The 22,806-nt window shown below is 42.0% G+C and overlaps 1 protein-coding gene across 1 annotated transcript in view; it reads right to left on the reverse strand.

Moving 5' to 3' along the window:
• Positions 1-21,455, reverse strand: part of LOC110537234 (ubiquitin carboxyl-terminal hydrolase 32) — a 30,864-nt gene extending 9,409 nt beyond the window's left edge. The window contains exons 1-18 of the mRNA XM_021623121.3: positions 21,228-21,455; positions 16,872-16,999; positions 7,532-7,637; positions 7,191-7,309; positions 6,018-6,177; positions 5,790-5,921; positions 5,597-5,704; positions 5,386-5,501; positions 5,171-5,233; positions 4,987-5,070; positions 4,820-4,881; positions 4,600-4,702; positions 4,291-4,483; positions 3,949-4,106; positions 3,676-3,816; positions 3,422-3,542; positions 682-836; positions 44-125 (exon numbers count right to left, since the gene is read on the reverse strand). Coding sequence (XP_021478796.3) covers positions 44-125; positions 682-836; positions 3,422-3,542; positions 3,676-3,816; positions 3,949-4,106; positions 4,291-4,483; positions 4,600-4,702; positions 4,820-4,881; positions 4,987-5,070; positions 5,171-5,233; positions 5,386-5,501; positions 5,597-5,704; positions 5,790-5,921; positions 6,018-6,177; positions 7,191-7,309; positions 7,532-7,637; positions 16,872-16,999; positions 21,228-21,285 — 2,089 coding nt within the window. The 5' untranslated portion in view covers positions 21,286-21,455. The remainder of the gene's footprint in view (positions 1-43; positions 126-681; positions 837-3,421; positions 3,543-3,675; positions 3,817-3,948; positions 4,107-4,290; positions 4,484-4,599; positions 4,703-4,819; positions 4,882-4,986; positions 5,071-5,170; positions 5,234-5,385; positions 5,502-5,596; positions 5,705-5,789; positions 5,922-6,017; positions 6,178-7,190; positions 7,310-7,531; positions 7,638-16,871; positions 17,000-21,227) is intronic.
• Positions 21,456-22,806: the final 1,351 nt, after the last annotated feature.

The following is a 22,806-nucleotide window of genomic DNA, read 5'->3' on the forward strand; positions in this document are numbered from 1 at the left end:
TGATGGAGCCATTAAAAACACAGAGAGTCGTTACGATGCATACCTTCTATGACCATGTACTGTTCATCTGGAATCTTCAACCCCTCCAGGGAATGGTCTTCATCATCAAGGAGGGTCAGATAATTCTGTGGAATACAATGTTTTGAACTGTAAAATTAGAGTGTGTGTGAGTATTTGAGTTTGAGTGTTTACTGTGCACGTCTGTTTGTGCAGTGTAGGCTTCTCCCCGGGATTTGTTTAAACAAGGTGTTGCTGATGAATCAGTCGAGGGGGAGGTCCCAAGGAGGGCTGTGGCCCCCTTTGGACTCAGAGATGTGTGTTTTTTGAACACCTGTAAGTGCCATTTCCTGCAATCTAGAGCCTTGAATGATAACAAATAAAGCGGCACACACTGGTTAAGTGCAAAATAATTATTTAATTTTCTTCACAGTTTCTTTTCTAGAAGGATCCTACTAATGTCATTATTCAATGATCTACAGAACAGGGACCATAGGTATGAGGTCCAGGCAAGAGCAATTCACAGTGTGTGTGTTGACATTTTGTATTTATTTATTTGTGTTTATTTTTTTAATAGTGGTGCAGCCAAGTCCACATGGTAGCGCAGTGCCTCTCTTACATTCTTTGGGTAGAACCCTGCCGTGTATGTTGACGAATGGTCAACCTTCTATGAGTCACACCAACCTCACTGTTGTAGAGCCAGAGGCGCATGTCTTCCTCCTTGATGCGGAGTCTCTGGGACAGGTATTCATGGATGTCCTTGATGGTGCCCACCCTACTGAAACAGCCCGTGTAGACCAACACACGCTTTAGGGGGGCACTAGCAGAGGGAACGTTACCTGGGGGAGTTCAGGGAGACACCACGGACACATTGAACTGCTCTGCACACATGATTGGTAAAAAGCACAGGAACGGGTGTGGAACAAAATCCACAGACCATGTTGCGTTGGTCAAATGCTCTGACATATGAGGCCCAGATCCTACATAGCCCATTTCATCTCACACTGCAACACTGCCTGGCTGGGGCTGTGCGAACGTTATAATCGGAGTGAAAGATTTATTTTTAGAAGCGCTGCGCACAGGCATAAAAGTTGGTCTAATTTACTTAAAACAATAGTCTGCTGAGGTGAGACTTTTTGTCTTGCGAAAGTATTCGGCCCCCTTGAACTTTGCGACCTTTTGCCACATTTCAGGCTGCAAACATAAAGATATAAAACTGTATTTTTTGTTAAGAATCAACAACAAGTGGGACACAATCATGAAGTGGAACGACATTTATTGGATATTTCAAACTTTTTTAACAAATCAAAAACTGAAAAATTAGGCGTGCAAAATTATTCAGCCCCTTTACTTTCAGTGCAGCAAACTCTCTCCAGCAGTTCAGTGAGGATCTCTGAATGATCCAATGTTGACCTAAATGACTAATGATGATAAATACAATCCACCTGTGTGTAATCAAGTCTCCGTATCAATGCACCTGCACTGTGATAGTCTCAGAGGTCCGTTAAAAGCGCAGAGAGCATCATGAAGAACAAGAAACACACCAGGCATGTCCGAGATACTGTTGTGAAGAAGTTTAAAGCCGGATTTGGATACAAAAAGATTTCCCAAGCTTTAAACATCCCAAGGAGCACTGTGCAAGCGATAATATTGAAATGGAAGGAGTATCAGACCACTGCAAATCTACCAAGACCTGCCGTCCCTCTAAACTTTCAGCTCATACAAGGAGAAGACTGATCAGAGATGCAGCCAAGAGGCCCATGATCACTCTGGATGAACTGCAGAGATCTACAGCTGAGGTGGGAGACTCTGTCCATAGGACAACAATCAGTCGTATATTGCACAAATCTGGCCTTTATGGAAGAGTGGCAAGAAGAAAGCCATTTCTTAAAGATATCCATAAAAAGTGTTGTTTAAAGTTTGCCACAAGCCACCTGGGAGACACACCAAACATGTGGAAGAAGGTGCTCCGGTCAGATGAAACCAAAATTGAACTTTTTGGCAACAATGCAAAACGTTATGTTTGGCGTAAAAGCAACACACCATCCCCACTGTCAAACATGGTGGTGGCAGCATCATGGTTTGGGCCTGCTTTTCTTCAGCAGGGACAGGGAAGATGGTTAAAATTGATGGGAAGATGGATGGAGCCAAATACAGGACCATTCTGGAAGAAAACCTGATGGAGTCTGCAAAAGACCTGAGACTGGGACGGAGATTTGTCTTGCAACAAGACAATGATCCAAAACATAAAGCAAAATCTACAATGGAATGGTTCAAAAATAAACATATCCAGGTGTTAGAATGGCCAAGTCAAAGTCCAGACCTGAATCCAATCGAGAATCTGTGGAAAGAACTGAAAACTGCTGTTCACAAATGCTCTCCATCCAACCTCACTGAGCTCGAGCTGTTTTGCAAGGAGGAATGGGAAAAAATGTCAGTCTCTCGATGTGCAAAACTGATAGAGACATACCCCAAGCGACTTACAGCTGTAATCGCAGCAAAAGGTGGCGCTACAAAGTATTAACTTAAGGGGGCTGAATAATTTTGCACGCCCAATTTTTCAGTTTTTGATTTGTTAAAAAAGTTTGAAATATCCAATAAATGTCGTTCCACTTCATGATTGTGTCCCACTTGTTGTTGATTCTTCACAAAAAAAATACAGTTTTATATCTTTGTTTGAAGCCTGAAATGTGGCAAAAGGTCGCAAAGTTCAAGGGGGCAGAATACTTTCGCAAGGCACTGTACATTGTTTTGTTGACAAGCTAGGTTGTTTTTCTATGTTTGAGTTTCAACAGCTAGGGAAGAGAAGACAACGCTTCTACTAGACAGACTCAATCTCACAGACACAAACATGACTCTAGTCGTGCTACCATGGTAACCTCCCGCCCTTACAGGGGCATGTGGAAATCTGTGATATTTTGGTTAAAAGACTCAGGTCACAAAAAAAGGTAATTAAACATTTTTGTGTCCCTGTGCTGCCCCAAGTCTTGTGACCAATGTTCCCTCTAAATGCCTTCCTCCTCCTGGACTGCTGTGCAGAAGGAATGCCAGCCCGCGCAGAGAATTCTAGTGATTAAACTTTACTACTTTGCCCAGTTACATACTTCCTTAAACAGATCAACGCTTCCCTCTAATGTGGGAATTATGTTTGAATCAATATAATATCAGCCCCCTTCAATGCAACCACCCAAATCTAACTTTGCAAGATTGAGTCGTGATTGTGTTGTAGGCAGAATGCATATATCGCACGAGTGGTCTTTCAATCATTCGCAGTCAGGAGTGGACGTGCTTTTCAGATCAACATGCTGAATGGCCTTGGACACTCTTGGGCAGAAAGTCACTAGGGCACTGTGCTATTCTTGTCCCTCCTTTGCTTTGTAACCTTTGGAGAAGCGCTGGAGACACATGCAGAGGAACCTCTTACCCATATTGACCCAGACGTTGGTCTGGGGGGTGCGGGGGGGGGGCTGCTGCTGCCTCAGGAAGAGCAGGTGTCGGGGTAACAGCTCCAGCTCAGCACAGTCTGTCTTGGTGTTTCTGATCACCTGGGAATGCCAACAGGAGAAGGGATGGGAATGTGAGGTTATCACAATGTCAGGATCAATAGGGATGATAATGGTGATGGTTTAATGGAAAATCCACAAGTGGTCCTGCTTTGCAGAGTTGAAATGTACGTACCGGCCTGGGGAGACCCAGGTTGGCTCCGTACCAGTGGTAGAGTGCCCTCCACACAGGCTCTGGCACAACCTCAAAGTCCCTGCCTAGAATCAGGGACGGGGAGCGCCTCAGTAGGCCCCCCTCCATTGTCAATGTGGGAGCCTGGGGGAACAGTTCAAGATGGACAGATTTAAAACTGAAATAATATGGCAAGGCCAGTTTGAAGAAGAGGAACATTTTAATCTCCAATTAGTTCATCCCCTTCCACAGTGTTGTTTGTGGTGCCTAACTTACCTTTAAGGGCTCTGATCTGACCAGAGGCTGGTTATCGATGGCCCCAGGCCTTAGAACCACCATGTTCCCATCAGCCCCCAGGAAGCACTGGTTGTCTGTGTCACCATGCTGACGGGCAAAGCAGATATCCGTAGCAGTCGAGCCCCGGGGTAGAAGGCCTGAGGAGAGCAAATTAATGGTTTTCAATGACATTCAGTTGTACACTCACTCTCAGCACACAGTATGCAAGGCCAGGCAGGTATAATGAGTGGTGCATTTCCTTATTATTAAGCTGTACTAGTATCCAACTGTTTTGCTAATACTAAGTGTTACGCGGGGTGCTGAGAATTCTTAGCCACTCACTGCCGCTGGTCGTCTCGGAGGCCTCTGATGCACTGGAGATGTTGTCTGCGAACTTCTCCTCTGTGGAGCTGTGGGAGCTGGCCATGCTCTCCCCCTCTGGGCCTTGCTCTGCCCTGGCCTGGGTTCCGATCCCTACACCACTCCTCACTGTGTCAAACACTAATGGCTGCTCCACCACAATATGCTTGTTATCCTGGAAGAGACGCCAACAACCACAATCACATCAGCAAAGAAATTATATAGTGTAGAATGGGCACAGTATGATAAACAGATGGTCATGGTGTCAAGCAGCAAAAAAGCCTTCCTTACATATTTAACGTAGTCCCTCCACTGCTGCCACCATGGCACTGCTATGAGGAACCAGTAGTCTCCTGGCTGGAGGCCGTGTCTGCTCGCCCTCTCCAACCAGCCCCTGCAGACACAAGTGAGTGAGTTCGTGAGTGTTTGATTGATTGATTGATGAGGGGGTAAGGAAGAATGTGTATGACAGCAGGAAAGGACACTGACATGGTGACACAGACACACATACCTGATTATCTGTCCCTCCTCTTCAGGGGAAGCAGGCCGCAGCCCCAGGACAATATGACACACCTAGAGACCAACACGATAGCAGAAGACTGGTGATCCAGCAGAACAAGAAAAGCACACAGCACACAATGGTGACCAAAGTAGAAACACATGGTGGCTGGCTCTTACCTGAAACAGCAGGTTGAGGAACTCATTGGCAAATGCACTCTTCACACTCCATATTTGGTAGTCCTCCAGGGTCAAATGCCCTTGCTAAAGAACACAACAACCACCAATAGCCGCTTTCAACATTTTCTGACAACTTTAAAGAAATCTATATGAATCCAAAGTCACGCAAGCAGTAAGGTAATACCTTAGTGGTGTCATGCTCCTTCAGGATGTCTTCCACAACGGCATGGACATTAGTGTCCGCTTCCTTAAGGGACAGATGCAGGGTAAGGCTTAAGTAAGATCCCAAAGTAGTAATGGGACAGGTTAAAACAAAACAATCTAACTACAAACATTACAACAGTTATTATTATCTACAGTATGTCCATCATATGTCCAGTCTGGCCAAATGGTACTTACAGGTAGAAGGTCTATGCGATTGTCTTTCCACACCTCCAGTAATGCCCCAACCATTTCTGTGATTTCCTTTCGAGACAGAAGCCCATCATGGTCAACGTCAAACACTTTGAAACAGACTGGGGAAAAGAAACAAGAGGAAAGTCACACATTGAAACTGACAATGTGGTGAAAGAATGACAAACAGCAAGGCTTAGTGCTTGTATCTACTTACACTTCTGTCTCTCTGCCAAAGGCCCTCTGCAGCAAGCAGATAGTCCACATGAGATTTCCTTAAAATCTATGTGATTGTCCCTGTTTTCATCAAAGGCATGAAACAAACCTGCACAGAAGGAGAAATGGATGTAACGACCGCCTTCAAAAGAAGTATCCAATAAATTAAATCCACATCCTGCGTATTCTCTTACCTTCACTTAGGGATGTATGAATAGTGGGAGAAACTAAAGCGACAAAGGTTTCCAGGTCAAATCGTCCTGTCCGAGACTGAGCTTTCAGCAGCCAGTATCTCTTCTCCAGGTCAATGATATCTGATTCCTCTACTGCAAGAAAAAAAATCTATAAGTGGCATGACAAGACCCCTAGCCTAGGTTATTATTTAGTACATCTCCCAAAGGATCAGGATGACAGTCACTCACAGTGTGTTACTCCAGCCAAGGTCTGGTAGAAGGTGGGTGTGTCACTATCGTCTGTCAGGGTGACACACACCCCACTGGACAGGAGCCAGCGGGAGAAGGTGAAGGCATCCTTGTTCTGTAGGAGCCAGCTCTTAAATTTCTCATAATTTACCTTCTCACCCTGGTAAAGAAAATAACAGGAACTCCACTAAGCCTTGAACAAAGGTACAAAAGACATACTGGAATGATCTTCCTGTGTAAAGTAGCATTAGCAGCCCTGTGCACTTATTATATTGAACCTTTATTTTACTAGGCAAGTCAGTTAAGAACAAATTCTTATTTACAATGACGGCCTACCGGGTAACAGTGGGTTAACTGCCTTGTTCAGGGACAGAACGACAGATTTTTACCTTGTCAGCTCTGAGGTTCGATCCAGCAACCTTTTGGTTACTGGCCCAATGCTCTAACCACTAGGCTACCTGCCACCCCAAACAGGTAACATAAGTTCTGTCAGCAGCTTACAATTAGATAAGGTTACATTAGATAAGGATACATGGCATGATTGTAGTGAACAAATAAAATAGACCTGGTAAACGTGTAATAGCAGATTTGCAACCACCCTGGTGGTCATACAGTTTGTGAAAACATGGCTGTCAAAATGTGTGTTTAAAACAGTAAAATACAGGTAACTGCTAAAATAAAGGAAATACTTGAGTAAATGAGGGATACAACGCATATTGAAAGCAGGTGCTTTTACACATTTGGTTTCTGAGTTAATTAAGCAATTAAAATCCCATCATGCTTAGGGTCATGTATAAAAATGCCTAGTTGCCCATTATTTTGGATACCATGGCTAGAAGAAGAAATCTCAGTGACTTTGAAAGAGGGGTCTCAAAGGAGCTTAAAGTGTGTGTGTGTCTCTCAACCACCAGATCTCAAACCAATTTAACACTTCTGGAGTGGCACCCGAGACAGCTTTTTCCACAACCATCAACAAAACTTCAAATTATGGAATTTGTTGTGGAAGAACTCCAATAGAGTTCCAGACACTTGTAGAATCTATGCCAAGGCACATTGAAGCTGTTCTGGCAGCTCGTGGTGGCCCAAAGCCCTACTAAGACACTTCATGTTGGCGTTTCCTTTGTTTTGGCAGCTACCCATACATATTCATTCAAATAAGGCATATGAGCTAACCTCAGAGAAACACTTCCTGAGAGAAAGTGGGATCTCTCCATCCACAGTCTGCAGCATGCTTTCCATGTCCTCTCGCGTTGCATGATTGCCCAAATCGCTGGCAAACAGACTGAAAATGTCTGAAGGAGAGCCACAAAAATGAATCGCATAAGACATTTTCAAGAATACAAATTAGATACCAGTACAAAAGAGGGGTCCATTTGTGTGAAGGTCTATTTGTTTGTTTTTATTCTCAGAGATCCTATTAAATTATATATGTAATTATATGATTATTCTTGTAATTACATGGTCAACACAAGCATCTATAGAGGTTCCATAAGTCTGTCGGTTACAATACTCACATTTAGCTTTTTCTTCATCACGCCCTCTAGTCAAGAGAACCAGGCCAACAATTAGATTGTTGAAGTGCAGGCCTTTAGAGGTCCCACCGAATGAGCTGTATATCACCTAGAAACAGGGGAAGGGAGCTGGGTTCAATTCAGGTAAAAATATCAACTCATTCCGGTCCAGTCCTGACCTACTTGTTGTTGTAATTTGGAGAGTGAGTCCCCATTCACAAATCGATTAAAAGGTATATTATCTTTGATAACCCTGTCAGGTGGACTAAAGCTGAATTCAAATATGCAAGCTTGCCCAGGTTAGTAAGCTAGTTAGACTCATATCAGAAGAGCACAACAGGCTACAATCCCTCCTGAGTCATTCCACCTTAAAAAACACAAGAAAGAGGATTGACACCCACCATCTCAGATGGTTCCGAAATCATTTCTGTAGTTTGAAACAGATAAGCGTTCCTGAAACATTTTGTTGAAAGACCATTTGAGTGCATTATACGGCCTGATATTACCAGGTTCTGACCACTAGATGGTGGTGTTGCTGCTAAACAGGCTCACTATTATATCCGGTTAGAAGTTGTCAATAAATAAAAAACATTCAATACAAATTAATGGTTAAGATTAGGATTGGTTGAGATTCGGAATGAGGACAAGTTAACCTCCCAATCAGAACAGCTGAATTTGGGTACTACCCAGGTAGAGGTATAGGCGCGCAGGGGTTTTCAACCTCATGAGCAACATTTTATTGGTTGAGAATACATTGAGTATGTGGCCAAATCCCTTCAAAAAAGGTCTGAAGCAGTTAGACCTTTTCCGGTGAACAAGCAAACCACTAGGCTACAGCAGTTCTAATGGTTCTGGTCTCTAAATGGTCTTCAAAAAGGTAAATACCCCCAAAGCACATTGTGTTTTGCAATAGTTTCTATTGGTGAAGGCTTAATTGTTTATATAATGGTTTATTGCGTAGGTTTAACGGTTTCTTATGGAAAATGTTCTAATTGGTTCTCTTTTTAATAGGGTTGTCATGCTCAGCATTTCAGTCACTTGCCAATTGCTCCAACGTTTTGGGCTAGTAGGAAACCCCTTAATGAGAATTGCACCATAGGGAAATACCTCTGAGAGTTGCCATTCAATGGACTATTCAAGGGCAGTTAGTTTGAAGCATGAGGTAGCTAAGAGGACAAACTAAAATTGTTTTCATGGAGGACAGGTTTGACTTGAGGATGACCACACAATTTACAAAAGCTATTGATTATCTACTCAAACTTCAAAAGATGTTGTGATCCATTTAATAATCACAAGAAAGCCGTAAATAGATCACTCAGAAGTAAATGTGGAGGTAGCTAAGAATTAAGGGACTGTTCAGTGGCAATGTCATCCCTGGAATGAAATTGTGTCCATGATGTTGCATTGCTTTCAATGAAAAGTGACAATGGAGATTGACAAAATTCATCTGGTCATGATGTTGACAGTGAACAGGCTGCTAAAAGAATGAAGTCCTGTCTTGACTCCAGTTTAAGTGACATTGGTGTTAAGTCCACTACAGCTCAAAGGAGAGGCATCTCATTCCAAGGTATCCTGCGCAAAAATAAATCTTAATGTGCAGATCAAGATCAAAGATGCACAATACATCAGCAGGCTGCTCAAGTTGTCAATGTATCTCCTAAAGAACTGGCGCCTCAGAGCAGCCCGAGATCTTCAAAGAAATTAATAAAAATGCTGAAGACAGGCTAATTTACTTAATGAAAAAAAAAAAAAATTATCCAGCAGAAAGTAAAAAAAGACACAAATATGAATAAATGGCTAAACCATTATGGTCTATAGTCAAAACTAAAGAGGTCTTTAATGTCAGTGTTTACATAAAGGCAGCAATAAAACTGGCTTCAGAGAAAGGTATCATGGAGTTGCCAAACCAGAACACTCTTTGGCAATGATTTTCCAGTTGATGATTTATTCATTAGATTCTACAATGACAATGTATATAGTAAGTAGACTTATGCCAGGAAAAAAGGATTTTGTCAAATTCAAAATTCACGAGCAGAAAATACTCATTCTGTGCAACCTTAAAGAACTGTATGCAGCGTTCAAAAATAAAGTCTGTCCGAAGCATTGTGTGGCAGTCGGCTCATCTGGAACACATTCTGTTCGTATGTACAATACATCAAAATGTCACTAATGTTAAATGCAGTAAAGGTGGACAAGGTGCTGCCATGCATTTGTGGACCTGATGGTGTGGTGCATAGATGTGATGTGAAAGTGTTTTTCATAGAACAGAGCATGGAAAATGTGTGCATAGAACTCAGGGAAAGATATGCGAACACAATGACTCTGCCAGGACCCTGCAGCTTCCATCACTTTGTTCCACTCTACAAAAGCCTCATAGGTGCAGAGTTTCCAGTAACCAGGTTTCCATCCAACCACTTCATGCGGATAAATTACCTGACGAATGAAAAAAAGTCACAACCGGGCTGATGGAAACAGGATATGCCAGTACAATTTCATATATGCCGACAGACAATTTGTTCATTTGACAAGGTGTCGGTAAAATTTCTTCCACTGCCATTTCTCGCATAAATGAGCAAATATTGATATAATAATCATCATATCGAAGTAAACTTGCGTGGTCCTCCCACTACGACTAGGGAAACCATGCAGTTTATTAGGCTACAGATTAAATAAGTTAGGATGAACTTCACAGGGTGGTGAAAGTTCATTTGATGTGCTTGATGCTCCTTTAAAAAGCGAGGGTCTTATTCTAGTGACGATGATCGATGCTTGGCTGCCTTTTGACAAATAAAAATTACATCGGTATATGCATAATATTTTCAATATAGGTGGCCTACCCGTACTGCATCTGCGAGCTGTTGGCTAGAGCGCAAGTGGCAAGACCAGAGTGGGAACGTTTGCTATATAACGCAACTGTTTGTGCCAAAACCATCAGTAGCATTAAATGCGATGAAACCCATTTAACTTGTATTTTCATTCAATACATAAGAATTTAACCGCAAAAGTTATTTTATGTGCACTACGTCAAAAGTGCATACTTTTATCCCCAATAAGTGAGTTATAGAAAAATATATGGTGGGAAAATGTACATTGTTTTATGCAGATTTTAAAATATTTGCATGAAAATCTGTCCAAAATTGAATGGAAACCTAGATACTGACACAGATTATGCCATTAAGTTTGACTTAGTCCTCGGAAAATCCAGATATAAAATGGTGAATGTGCGAGCATCTGATTTTCTGGTTTGCTGCTATGATGAATACTGGATTGTAATTGTGGATGATAACATGGACGTAAAAGGTGAAATTCATGCATCCAAGTTATCCAGCAAGGTGATATTCTTGGCCAAATAGAGAGGACACGTTATATTCCAAAACAAGCACCATCTGCACCATTAAAGGGTTACTTCATGCTAGCAGATAGCTTTCAATGACTGAAAGTCTATGGGTAAGGCTAGTTAGTGTTGAATCGCAAAACTACCTCAACTTCCTTCACACTGGACACAGAGATATGGATTTTTTCCCCACCTAATGACAGGAACAGCACCATCTAGTGGTCAGAATTTGGTAATATCATGGTGGGCCATAAACCTAACTTTAATGACTCATTTCTTTGAACAGGGGGAAAAATATCAGATTAACAAGGAATCCATTACAAAGGATGAAGAAGCAATACTCCCAAGCCACAGCTCCATACTTCTTGTCAGACACAAATAACTGATATTGTATACTGGTTGTTATGGTGGGATATGTGGGTGGCTTATTGAACTTTGGATTTCTCAGGTCTTAAAAAAACAAGTTTGGTCCAAATCGGATGTTAGGTACTATATTTATTGAATATTATGTGAATCGTATAAATGAAAATGGCCAATAGCTTATTTTCTCAGAGATCAAATTACATTACAGCATAATAATGTTGCAAGAATTAGAGGTCATCACGTGTCCAAAAAGGAGGAGGGAGAGACAGCAACCAACCAAGCCAACTCGCACTATAGTAGACTAATAGTTGCCATAGCTAGGTTATTTATTATCAAATATGAATACATAGTACAGTTAGCTAGCTAGGATAACTGAGGCTGCAGTGCATACACTTTCTCATCCTACAGTTGAGTGATAATGCCCTCGAAGCCAGTGTTAGGAGGATATATTGGCACAGGTGTTGTTAGACAACCCATGCCAATATATCCTCCAAGCACCGGCTTCGAGGGCATTATCAATTTAATACAACGGGTTACCAAAATATTAAAATAATGACTGACATATTTTCATAAATAACCTTATTTTGATTAATATTTTTTCACCCTTCCACAAGACGTAGTCCCAACACAAATCTAGGGTTGCTACCCAAGCCAGCTGGTCGGTCGTTCTATTCGTTCGGTTACTAGAGAGACGCCTATCATTCACCTTTAACCTTCAATTTCGTATTTTTAATTCCATCTTCTATTTACTAGATATCTATTAACTTTTGCCACACATGGAGTCGAGGCTCTATGGCTGTAGCCTATTGCCAATCTACAGTACCAGTCAAAAGATTGGCCACACATACTCATTCCAGGGTTCTCTCTATTTTTACTATTTTATACATTGTAGAATAATAGTGAAGACATCAAATCTATGAAATAACACATATGGAATCATATAGTAACCAAAAGTGTTAAACAAATCAAAACAGATTTTTGATTGTTCAAAGAAGTCACCCTTTGCCTTGATGACAACTTTGGACACTCTTGGGACTTTCTCAACCAGCTTTATGAGGAATGCTTTCCCAACAGTCTTGAAGGAGTTCCCACATATGCTGAGCACTTTTTGGCTGCTTTTCCTTCACTCTGCAGTCCAACTCATCCCAAACCATATCAATTGGGTTGAGGTCGGGTGATTGTGGAGGCCAGGTCACCTGATGCAACACTCCATCAGTCTCCATGGTCAAATAGCCCATAAAAAGCCAGGTGTATATTGGGTCATTGTCCTGTAGAAAAACAAATTATAGTCTCACTAAGCGCAAACCAGAAGGGATGGCATATTGCTGCAGAATTCTGTGGGAGCCATGCTGGTTGTGTGCCTTGGTCTGTGATTTATTTTGAATTCATGTCACCAGCAAAGCACCCCCACATCATCCGTTCACCTACTATGCGTCTCACAAAGACACGGCAGTTGCAACCAAAAATCTAATTTGGACTCATCAGACCAAAGAACAGATTTCCACCGGTCTAATGTCCATTGCTTGTGTTTCTTGGCCCAAGCAAGTCTTCTTATTATTGGTGTCCTTTAGTCGTGGATCTTTGCAGCAATTCGACCATAAAGGCCTGAATCACACAGTCTCCTCTGAAAAGTTGATGTTGAAATGTGTCTGTTACTTGAAGTCTGTGAAGCATTTATTTGGACTACAATCTGAGGTACAGTTAACTCTAATGAACTTATCCTCTGCAGCAGAGGTAACTCTCAGTCTTCCTTTCCTGTGGCGGTCCTAATGAGAGCCAGTTTGATCATTGTGTTTCGTGTTTGCGACTGCACTTGAAGAAACTTTCAAAGTTCTTGAAATTGTCCACATTGACTGTCTATGTCTTAAAGTAACGATGGATTGTCATTTCACTTTGCTTGTTTGAGCTGTTCTTGCCATAATATGGACTTGGTCTTTTACCAAATAGGGGTATCTTCTGATTGGCTCAAACACATTAAGAAAAACTGTTTAACTTTTAACAAGGCACACCTGTTAATTGAAATGCATTTCAGGTGACTACCTCATGAAGCTGGTTGAGAGAATGCCAAGAGTGTGCAAAGCTGTTATCAAGGCGAAGGGTGGCTACTTTGAAGAATCTCAAATATAAAATACATTTGGATTTGTTTAACACTTTTTTGGATACTACATGATTCCATGTGTTATCTTATAGTTTTGATGTCTTCACTATTATTCTACAATGTAGAAAATAGCAAAAAATAAAGAAAAACCCTGGAATGGGTAGGTGTGTCCAAACTTTTGACTTTTCACTGTCGTGAAATGCAAAATCATCAGCATAAATGATAAAATGTCTCGCTCTCTCTACTGCAGCAGTCACGTTCGGCCTTCCAGACAAGACAGTTAAAATTACACATAGCCGATACCAGAAGGGTCGGAAACTTTCCGATAAATTTTCGGAAATTTTCCATGGAAAGTTAAGTCCTGGAATTTGGGGGGTTTTGCTTGAATTCATTAAAAAAAGTTAGCTTATAACAGTGACCCTTTTTTGTGAGATACACATAAGGCAATTCTAGGTCTTGTGGCATATTTTGGTTAAACTATCCCCAATTCAATGGAATCGCAACCCTCTGCATGCACAGTGCATTCTTCCATCACATTCGCAGTGCACTCTTCCATCACATGTACAGCTGATTCTCAAGATCTTGCACACTAATGAGATGCTATTGAGCCCACACAACTACAAACTCTGAGCCAAGGACAACATGCATTCTGTTACGTTTGAACTCTGTCATATCAAATAAATTCACCCCAGTAAATAGTAGCCTACAGCAAAGTGTGTTTAAATAATTTCTACCTTGTTAACAATTTCTGCTAGTTCCTTTTTGCAACCATGTGGGTTTTAGCTCGCTTGAGCCTGCTAACTGAGGAGTGTTAATTCCCCTGTTTACATATATGTTTAATTTTTTAAAACATTTATTTTACAAAGGAGTTGTTTAATATAACTGCTTAACTATTTATCTGTACATGGAATTGTATTTGTTGTTTTTTTAAACTCATTTTTTAAACTCTTTACAGGAAAATGCCACGGGCACTATCTGATGTGTAGAGACATTTCACTGAAATCATATAAAGAATGCAACAAATAGGCAGAATAATCTGGCCAAGTGCATAAAGTTCCATCAGCACTCACAACAAGCAATCTCTGACAAATGTCCCTCTACCTCTATTCGAGGTGAAAATTATGAATCAGACACCTTATCGATAGCAACAGCTTATGGTCTTTCTGGAATCAGAAGTTTTTTTGACTCAATGGAGGAACATAGTCAGAGAAATGCTGATGAATGTCTTGCTTGAGCTGTGTATGCATCTGGTTCACCTCTGATGCTCACAGGCAAAGTGTATTGGAAGAGATTTTTGAATGTTCTTCGCCCAGCATACACCCCTCCAACCAGACATGCTATATCTACTCATTTGCTGGATGCAGAGTTCAACAGAGTTCAAGTGAAGGTCAAGAAAATCATAGAGAAAGCAGACTGTATTGCAATCATCTCTGATTGGTGGTAGAATGTTCGAGGGCAAGGACTAATTAACTACATCATCTCCACCCTTCAAACCGTATTTTACAAGAGCATAGACACAACCGTCTCTACACTGCAGATGAGCTGAAGGCAGTCAATGACCTTGGAACACAGAAGGTATTTGCACCGGTGACAGACAATGCTGCGAACATGAAGGCTGCTTGGTCTAAAGTGGAGTAGTCCTACCCTCACATCACACCCATTGGCTGTGCTGCTCATGCGTTGAATCTGCTCCTCAAGGACATCATGGCACTGAAAACAGTACACTGCTGCTACTCGCCGTTTGTGATCTATGCATAGTCACTTCACCCCCACCTAACATGTACAAATTACCTCAACTAACCTCTACCCCCAATGACTCGGTACCGGTGCCCCCTGTATATAGCCTAGTTATTGTGATAATTTTTACTTTAGTCTACTTGGTAAATATTTGAACTCTTCTTGAATTGCACTGTTGGTTAAAGGCTTGTCAGTAAGCAGTTCACGGTCTACACTTGTTGTATTCGGTGCATGTGACAAATAATGTTAGATTTGAAGTGAGAAGAATAAGAGCACCACATTGAAGCTGCCCTGCAACACCCGTTGGGGTGGTGTTGTCAAGATCATGTTTGACAGTCTCCTGGGGGGGGGGGGGGGGTGTCTCTCCAAGAAATGGCCATATCAGTCTGCCGATATGGACAGCCCCATCAAGAGAATCCTCCTGGATGATGTATTTCGGGAAAGAGTGATAAGCAGCCCGAAACTCCTGAAACCTATAGCTGTAGCCATTGCACAGATTGAGGGAGATAATGCCATCCTGCCTGATGTTCAGACTCTGCTTGCAGATGTAAGAGAAGAAATCCGTACGGCCCTGCCCACTTCACTGTTGCTCCAAGCAGAGGAAACTGCAGTTCTGAAATACATCAGACTTCTGCCTGAAGCCCATACACGCCGCAGTGTACATGTTGGACCCCAAGTATGCTGGCAAAAGCATCCTGTCTGGTGCAGAGATCAACAAGGCCTATCGTGTCTCACCACCTTGGCCTGGATGAGGGCAAGGTTCTTGGCAGTCTGGCAAAGTACACTTCTAAGCAAGGGCTTTGGGATGGAGATGCAATATGGCAGTGCCAACATATCGCATCAGCCACCTGGTGGAAGGGACTTTGTGGATCTGAGGTGCCTTTCCCTGTTGCCTCAATCAATCATTCTCCAAATTCCACAAACATCAGCCGCCTCAGAACGCAAAAGGTCCTTGTTTGGGAACACACACACACCAAAGCACGCAACACGCTGACCAATACATGGGTTGAAAAATTGGTGGCCATCCGGGCAATTTTTTGGCTTTTTGAGCCTGACAATGAGCCCTCCTCAACAGGGTTGGAAAGTGACAGTGAAGATGAGGCCTCAGAGTCTGATGTTCAAGAGGTGGACATTGAGGAGGTCCAGGGAGAAGAAATGGAAGCCTGAGAGGAAGACAACCAAAGCTTTAGTTTCTAGACTATAATTTTATGGATGTATGTTGAAAACGTTTTTGGGGTCCTTGATGAGGCAGTCCATATCAGCAGATGCAATGGATCAGTGGGGATCATTCAATATTCCCTTTTGTTGTTCAGTGAAATCATCCCATGTGAAGAGTCAACTAATTTAATTCAAGTTCAATTCGTAACCAAAAAAATGTGTTTGTTTTTCTATTGGAAGGATTTTAACATTTGCAATTATGTCCACTATGATAAGATAAAACGTTTTTATTCTGTCTCCATATGATATGGTAAATATATCCAATGCAAAAAACATCTACATTTAAATGGTATTAATATTAATTTGCATATATTCCCGTTAAATCCCACAGAAAGTTTCCACCTCTGAATATTCCCCAAAATGTGCAAACCGACTTGTGACATAGAATTCTGGATCCGGGAAAGGTGGTCTCAGGTACAGGTGGATCCGTGAAGACCTTTAGCAGGAATGCTCCTCTTATCTGTTTTGAACTGCAGAAACTATATCAGAACAATCTGAAATGGTGGGTGTCACGGCTTGCGGAAATTACATTGAGACTCTCCCATCAGACCTCATGTAACACTGGGGCCGTCTGCCTGTTGAACAAGGCTCACCTCAGCAATCCTGGGTGGTACGACTTCTCCCAGCACCTCCCTGAGGAAGCACTGCTGGCTCATGTAACAGGACAGGCCACTGGTCCTCCGGAAGGCATCCTTCAGACGCTGGAGTTCCACATTAGTTACTGGGAGGGATAGAGACACAGAGATTGTGAAGAAGCATTTCTGTGAATTAAAACATGGACTGTATGGTCAGGCAGAGCATTAAACCATGGTCAACAGTACAATCTTAGGCAGTCTAAACCAAACCCACAATAGCCATTACATTGTATTACCATAGCAACTATCATAACTAATCAGTAATTGCTGGAAGGTATATGTCTGCCACCCAGCCAGATTTAGAAATGCTTGCAAGTGCTCAGCACTACAATAGGGAACTGGCAGACGCACATACCACCATCATCATCAACAACAACAGTATACTGCTAGTTAGCTTCGTCAGCTGTTAGCTACAGTGCCTTTGGAAAGTATTCTGACTCATTTACGTTTTCCACATTTTGCCTTTCCAAAGACACTATAGCCTTACTATAAAATTGATTCAATAAAAATCCTCAGCAATTTACACACAATACTCCATTATGACAAAGCAAAAACAGGTTTTTATTAATTTTTGCAAACGTATTACAAATAAAAAAACATAGCTAATTTACAAAAGTATTCAGACCCTTTGCTATGAGACTTCATAGAGATCGGGTGCATCCTGTTTGCATTGATCATCCTTGAGATGTTTCTACAACTTGGAGTCTACCTGTGATAAATTAAATTGATTGGACATGATTTGGAAAGGCACACGTCTATATAAGGTCCCACAGTTGACAGCACATGATACAGCAAAAATCAAGCCATGAGGTTGACGGGATTGTCCATAGAGCTCCGAGACAGGATTGTGTCGAGGCACAGATCTGGGGAAGGGTACCAAAAATATTCTGCAGCATTAAAGGTCCCCAAGAACACAGTGGCCTCCAGCTTTCTTATTATGGATGACGTTTGGAACCACAAAGACTCTTCCTAGAGCTGGCTGCCCAGCCAAACTGAGCAACTTGGGGAGAAAGGCCTTGGTCAGGGAGGTGACCAAGAACCTGATTGTCGCTCTGTCAGAGTGACAGAGTTCCTCTGTGAAGATGGGAGAACCTTACAGAAGGACAACTATCTCAGAATCACCCCACCAATTAGGCCTTTATGGTAGTGGCCAGAAGGAAGCAACTCCTCAGTAAAAAGCACATGACAGACCATGAGAAAACAAGATTCTCTGGTCTGATTAAACCAAGAATGAACTCTTTGGCCTGAATGCCAAGTGTCATATCTGGAGGAAACCTGGCACCATCCCTACGGTGAAGCATGGTGGAGGGAGCATCATGCTGTGGGGATGTTTTTCAGCGACTGAGAAAATAGTCAGGATGCAGGCAAAGATGAACGGAGCAAAGTAGAGAGATCCTTGATGAAAACCTGCTCCAAAGCGCTCAGGATCTCAGACTGGGGCGAAGGTTCACCTTCCAACAGGAGAACGACCCTAAGCACACAGCCAAGACAATGCAGGATGGAGGCGAAAATGTATACTAGCAGTATACTGCTAGTACATCATCAGGGCCAAGCTTCCTGCCATCCAGGACCTCTATACCAGGAGGTGTCAAAGGAAGGCCCTAGTCAAAGACTCCACCATAGTCATAAACTGTTCTCTCTGCTACCGTACGGCAAGGGGTACCAGAGCACCAAGTCTAGGTCCAAGAGGCTTCTAAACAGCTTCAAGCCCCAAGCCATAAGACTCCTGAACATCTAATCAAATGGCTACCCAGACTATTTGCATTGCCCCTCCAGTGCTGCTGCTGCTCTTATTATCTATGCATAGTCACTTTAATAACTCTACCTACATGTACATATTACCTCGACACCGGTGCCCTCGCACATTGACTGTGTACCGGTACCCCCTGTATATAGCCTCGCTATTGTTATTTTACCGCTGCTCTTTAATTATTTGTTACTTTTATATTTTTTTTAAAGGTATTTTCTTAACTGCATTGTTGGATAAGGGCTTGTAAGTAAGCATTTCACTGTTGTATTCGGCCCATGTGACATAAAACTTGATGAGTGGCTTCGGGACAAGTTTCTGAATGTCCTTGAGTGGCCCAGCCAGAGCCCGGACTTGAACCCGATCGAAAATCTCTGGAGAGAACTGAAAATAGCTGTGCAGCAACACTCCCCATCCAACCTGACAGAGCTTGAGAGGATCAGCAGAGAGGAATGAAACACTTTTTGCTTTGTCATGGTAGGGTATTGTGTGTTGATTGATAAGGAAAAACAAATATTGAATCAATTTTAGAATAAGGTAACGTAACAAAATGTGGAAAAAGTCAAGGGGTCAGAATAGTTTCCAAATACACTGTATATGGCTTTTCTAGGTCCCTGATTGCACAAATTCCAGCTTTAGGCTAGGCCTGAATATCATATATTAACTAGAAACATTGGCACAAAGGACAGACACCATGTCAACAATACAGTATTGGCAGAGACAAATACACCAACATCAGTATACTGCTAGTAACGTTAGTCTGTCAGCTAACTATACTGAAGAAAAAAATGTACGCAACATGCTACAATTTGAATGATTTTACTGAGTTCGTTCATAAGGAAATAGATCAATTGAAATAAATAAATTAGGCACTAATCTATGGATTTTACATGACTGGGCAGGGGCACAGCCATGGGTGGGCCTGGGAGGTCATAGGCCCACCCACAACTCCTCAACTGGCAGCTTCATTAAATAGTACCCGCAAAACACCAGTCTCAACGTCAACAGTGACGAGGCGACTCTGGGGTGCTGCCCTTCTAGGCAGAGTTCCTCTGTCCAGTGTCTGTGTTCTTTTGCCCATCTTAATCTTTTCTTTTAATTGGCGAGTCTGAGATATGTCTTTTTCTTTGCAACTCTGCCTAGAAGGCCAGCATCCCAGAGTCGCCTCGTCACTGTTGACGTTGAGACTGTTGGCATTGTGCATTTGGGCAGGTAGCGTTCTACTGGCATCATCATTCCAGAGAATGCGTTTCCACTGCTCCAGAGTCCAACGGCAGCAAGCTTTACACCACTCCAGCCGACGCTTGCCATCGCGCATGACGATCTTAGGCTTGTGCGAAGCTGCGAAGCCATGGAAACCTATTTCATGAAGCACCCGACAAAAACATATTGTGCTGATGTAGCTTCCATAGACAGTTTGGAACTCGAGGACAGACTATTTTTATGCGCTTTAGCACTCTGAGGTCCCGTTCTGTGAGCTTGGGTGGGTTGGGTGGCCTACAACTTCACATCTGAGCAGTTGTTACTCCTAGACGTTTCCACTTCACAATAAACAGCACATACAGTTGACCGGGGCAGCTCTAACAGGGCAGAAATTTGAGGAACTGACTTGTTAGAAAGGTGCCACAATGAAAGTCACTGAGCTCTTGTTTGTCTATGGAGATTGCATGGCTGTGTGCTCGATTTTATATACCCGTCAGCAACAGGTGTGGCAAGGGGTGTCCATATACTTTTGTATATATAGTGGATCATGAATATTTAACATTTTAACACTGGGGGGGGGGGGGTAAATTAATTGCACCCGGGGGCCCTGTGTGTGTTTTGCATCTGTTGAAAGTTGATTTGGAACTGGGCTGCCTCCTAGGCATGAGCCAGGAGCCCCTTTTAAAGTCCACCTCGATGTCAGCTCAAAACAAAGGTGACATAATTAAGCACATGTAGTCATTAGTAGGATTCTGTGTTATCCCATGCAAAAGTTATTGTTTTTGATAAAAACGCTTCATCTGCCTTCCCAATGAAAAATTGTTCGAAAATTGAAAGATTTAGGAAACGATGCACAAATTACTGTTAGATTTGAGAATGGCGCTCCTCCCTCCCATTTTCGCCCGATGACGTGACTGGCCTTTGCCCGGTGCCCCGCGGCTCAGCATAATCGAATCCGCCCACACAGTACCACCAGGCACACACAATGTCAACAAACAGCGGCTACTTGGTGTCATTAATATACTTCTAGTTGACCGAAGTGCAGATAGCTCTAGTTCTTAGTTTCCGGTCGTTGGCCTCTACCTGATCCCGAGGGCAGTAGCGGTTTTAGGGTCAATTTAAGATTAGGTTAGCTAGGTAAATTAACAGGCTACCTGGACCCGCTGGTATATTTGAATTAACCTTGTCAATTGTACTAAAGTGTATCTAGCTAGTTAGTTGCCTGTCCCATTGTTGTTCGCCATCTAGCTAGTACTGTTAACACATTACCCACCCAACAGTTAGCTAGCCTTACCTTCATTAGCTAGCTGTCTATAACGCTAATGTTTACAGCTAGCCAAGATTAGCAAATTATCAATTGTTACCTCTGTTGATGGCCTCTTCGTACGAGAGGAAACCTATCCTTGACTCTTTAGCTCCCATGTTTTTCTAATTTCATAGCAACATCTTAACAAATAAAGCAGGTTGTTATGAACTTCTTTGTAGGTTTAGCTTATACACACACGGCAGTCATAACTATCTAATAATGTAGCCGGCTATGCGTCTACTGACGCCTTGCCAACGCCAACCCCCCCCCGAGTCACGTGATCACCTGTCAAGGCCCTTGAATTATTTCAGGAATGTGCGTTTACATATTCAATACTTACTGACCAGCTATTTAGTAATCCCTGTAGTATTTATTGTCAAATAATAACGGACACAGAGTCATAATGTACAAACACGTTTAATATAATTTAATGGTGGTGCATTGGACTGTGCAGTGGCGGAGTCCTAGCCTGGGTAGCAGTTTAGTTAGCTAACATTCCATTCCTTGCTACTGCCACTGGAATGTTAGCTAAAAAGACTGCTACCCAGTCTAGCAGAGTTCTGCTGGAGCTTGCGTCACATACACAAGCCAAATAACGTTCATGTATGTAGTCATAAACGTGCGCACTGTGGCACTAATGATAGCAATGTTTACATGTTAGTGCATTTTGAGGTTGTTTCGGTTTAATTATAACAAAATAATCAAGGTTGTCGATGTTTTTTTTTTGTTACATTTAATGCATTATGAAATAATTAGTGAACATTCAATTGCCAAAACATTTGAAGTATTTCATTCTCTGTCAGGACCAAATAGAAAAATAGGACATTAGTATGAAATAAAATATTTCAGTTGTGTACATTACTTGGTTTTATTTGACTACTTTATTTTTTATTCCTTAAACTAATTTAATTTACGGTCACAGCCTGGTCTCAGACTAGACATAACATAGTAAATTCAATTTCTCAAACTAGTATATGTTAAATTTGATATGGTTACATAAGACAGAAGGTTACTTAAGGCAACTAAAGTAGGGTGGTTGGTCGGGGTGGGTGTATAACGTGAATGTCTAGCAATACAAAGGTTAAGTGTTCAAATCTCATCTTGACAACTTCAGCATTTTAGAAACTCCTTTACTACTTTGTAGCTACTTTGTAACTACTTAGAATGTTAGTTACATTTTTTATCTAACCCAATTCCTAACCTTAATCCCTAGCCTAGTTAACATTAGCCAGCCAGTGAACATTAGTCCAAACAAATTGGAATGATAACATGTTTAGAAAATTCAAAATAATATGGCATGTTTGGCTAATTTGTAACATAGCATGATTTGCAATTGGTAACATATGATACGAAATGGATGATGGATATTCACAAACTAATACACACCATATGAAACGTAACATACTAAATGGAAGGTCATATTTTCGTACAGAATAATACGAAATGCTCCGAGACCAGGTTGTTTGCAGGTAGTAGTAGCCAGCCAAACAACCATCTCTGTTCTCCCCAAACTGTACTGTCTTTAGTAATCCTATTTAGGTAGGCTAGCCTATCTGCAGCAGAGATGTCCGACAATCATTTCTCGTTTTTGAAAGTAGATAAAGACATACTTCACGAACTGTCTCCATCCCCCTCTC

The sequence above is a fragment of the Oncorhynchus mykiss genome, chromosome 12 (assembly GCF_057628025.1).
Source record: "Oncorhynchus mykiss isolate SJ-2025 chromosome 12, ASM5762802v1, whole genome shotgun sequence".
NCBI lineage: Eukaryota > Metazoa > Chordata > Actinopteri > Salmoniformes > Salmonidae > Oncorhynchus > Oncorhynchus mykiss.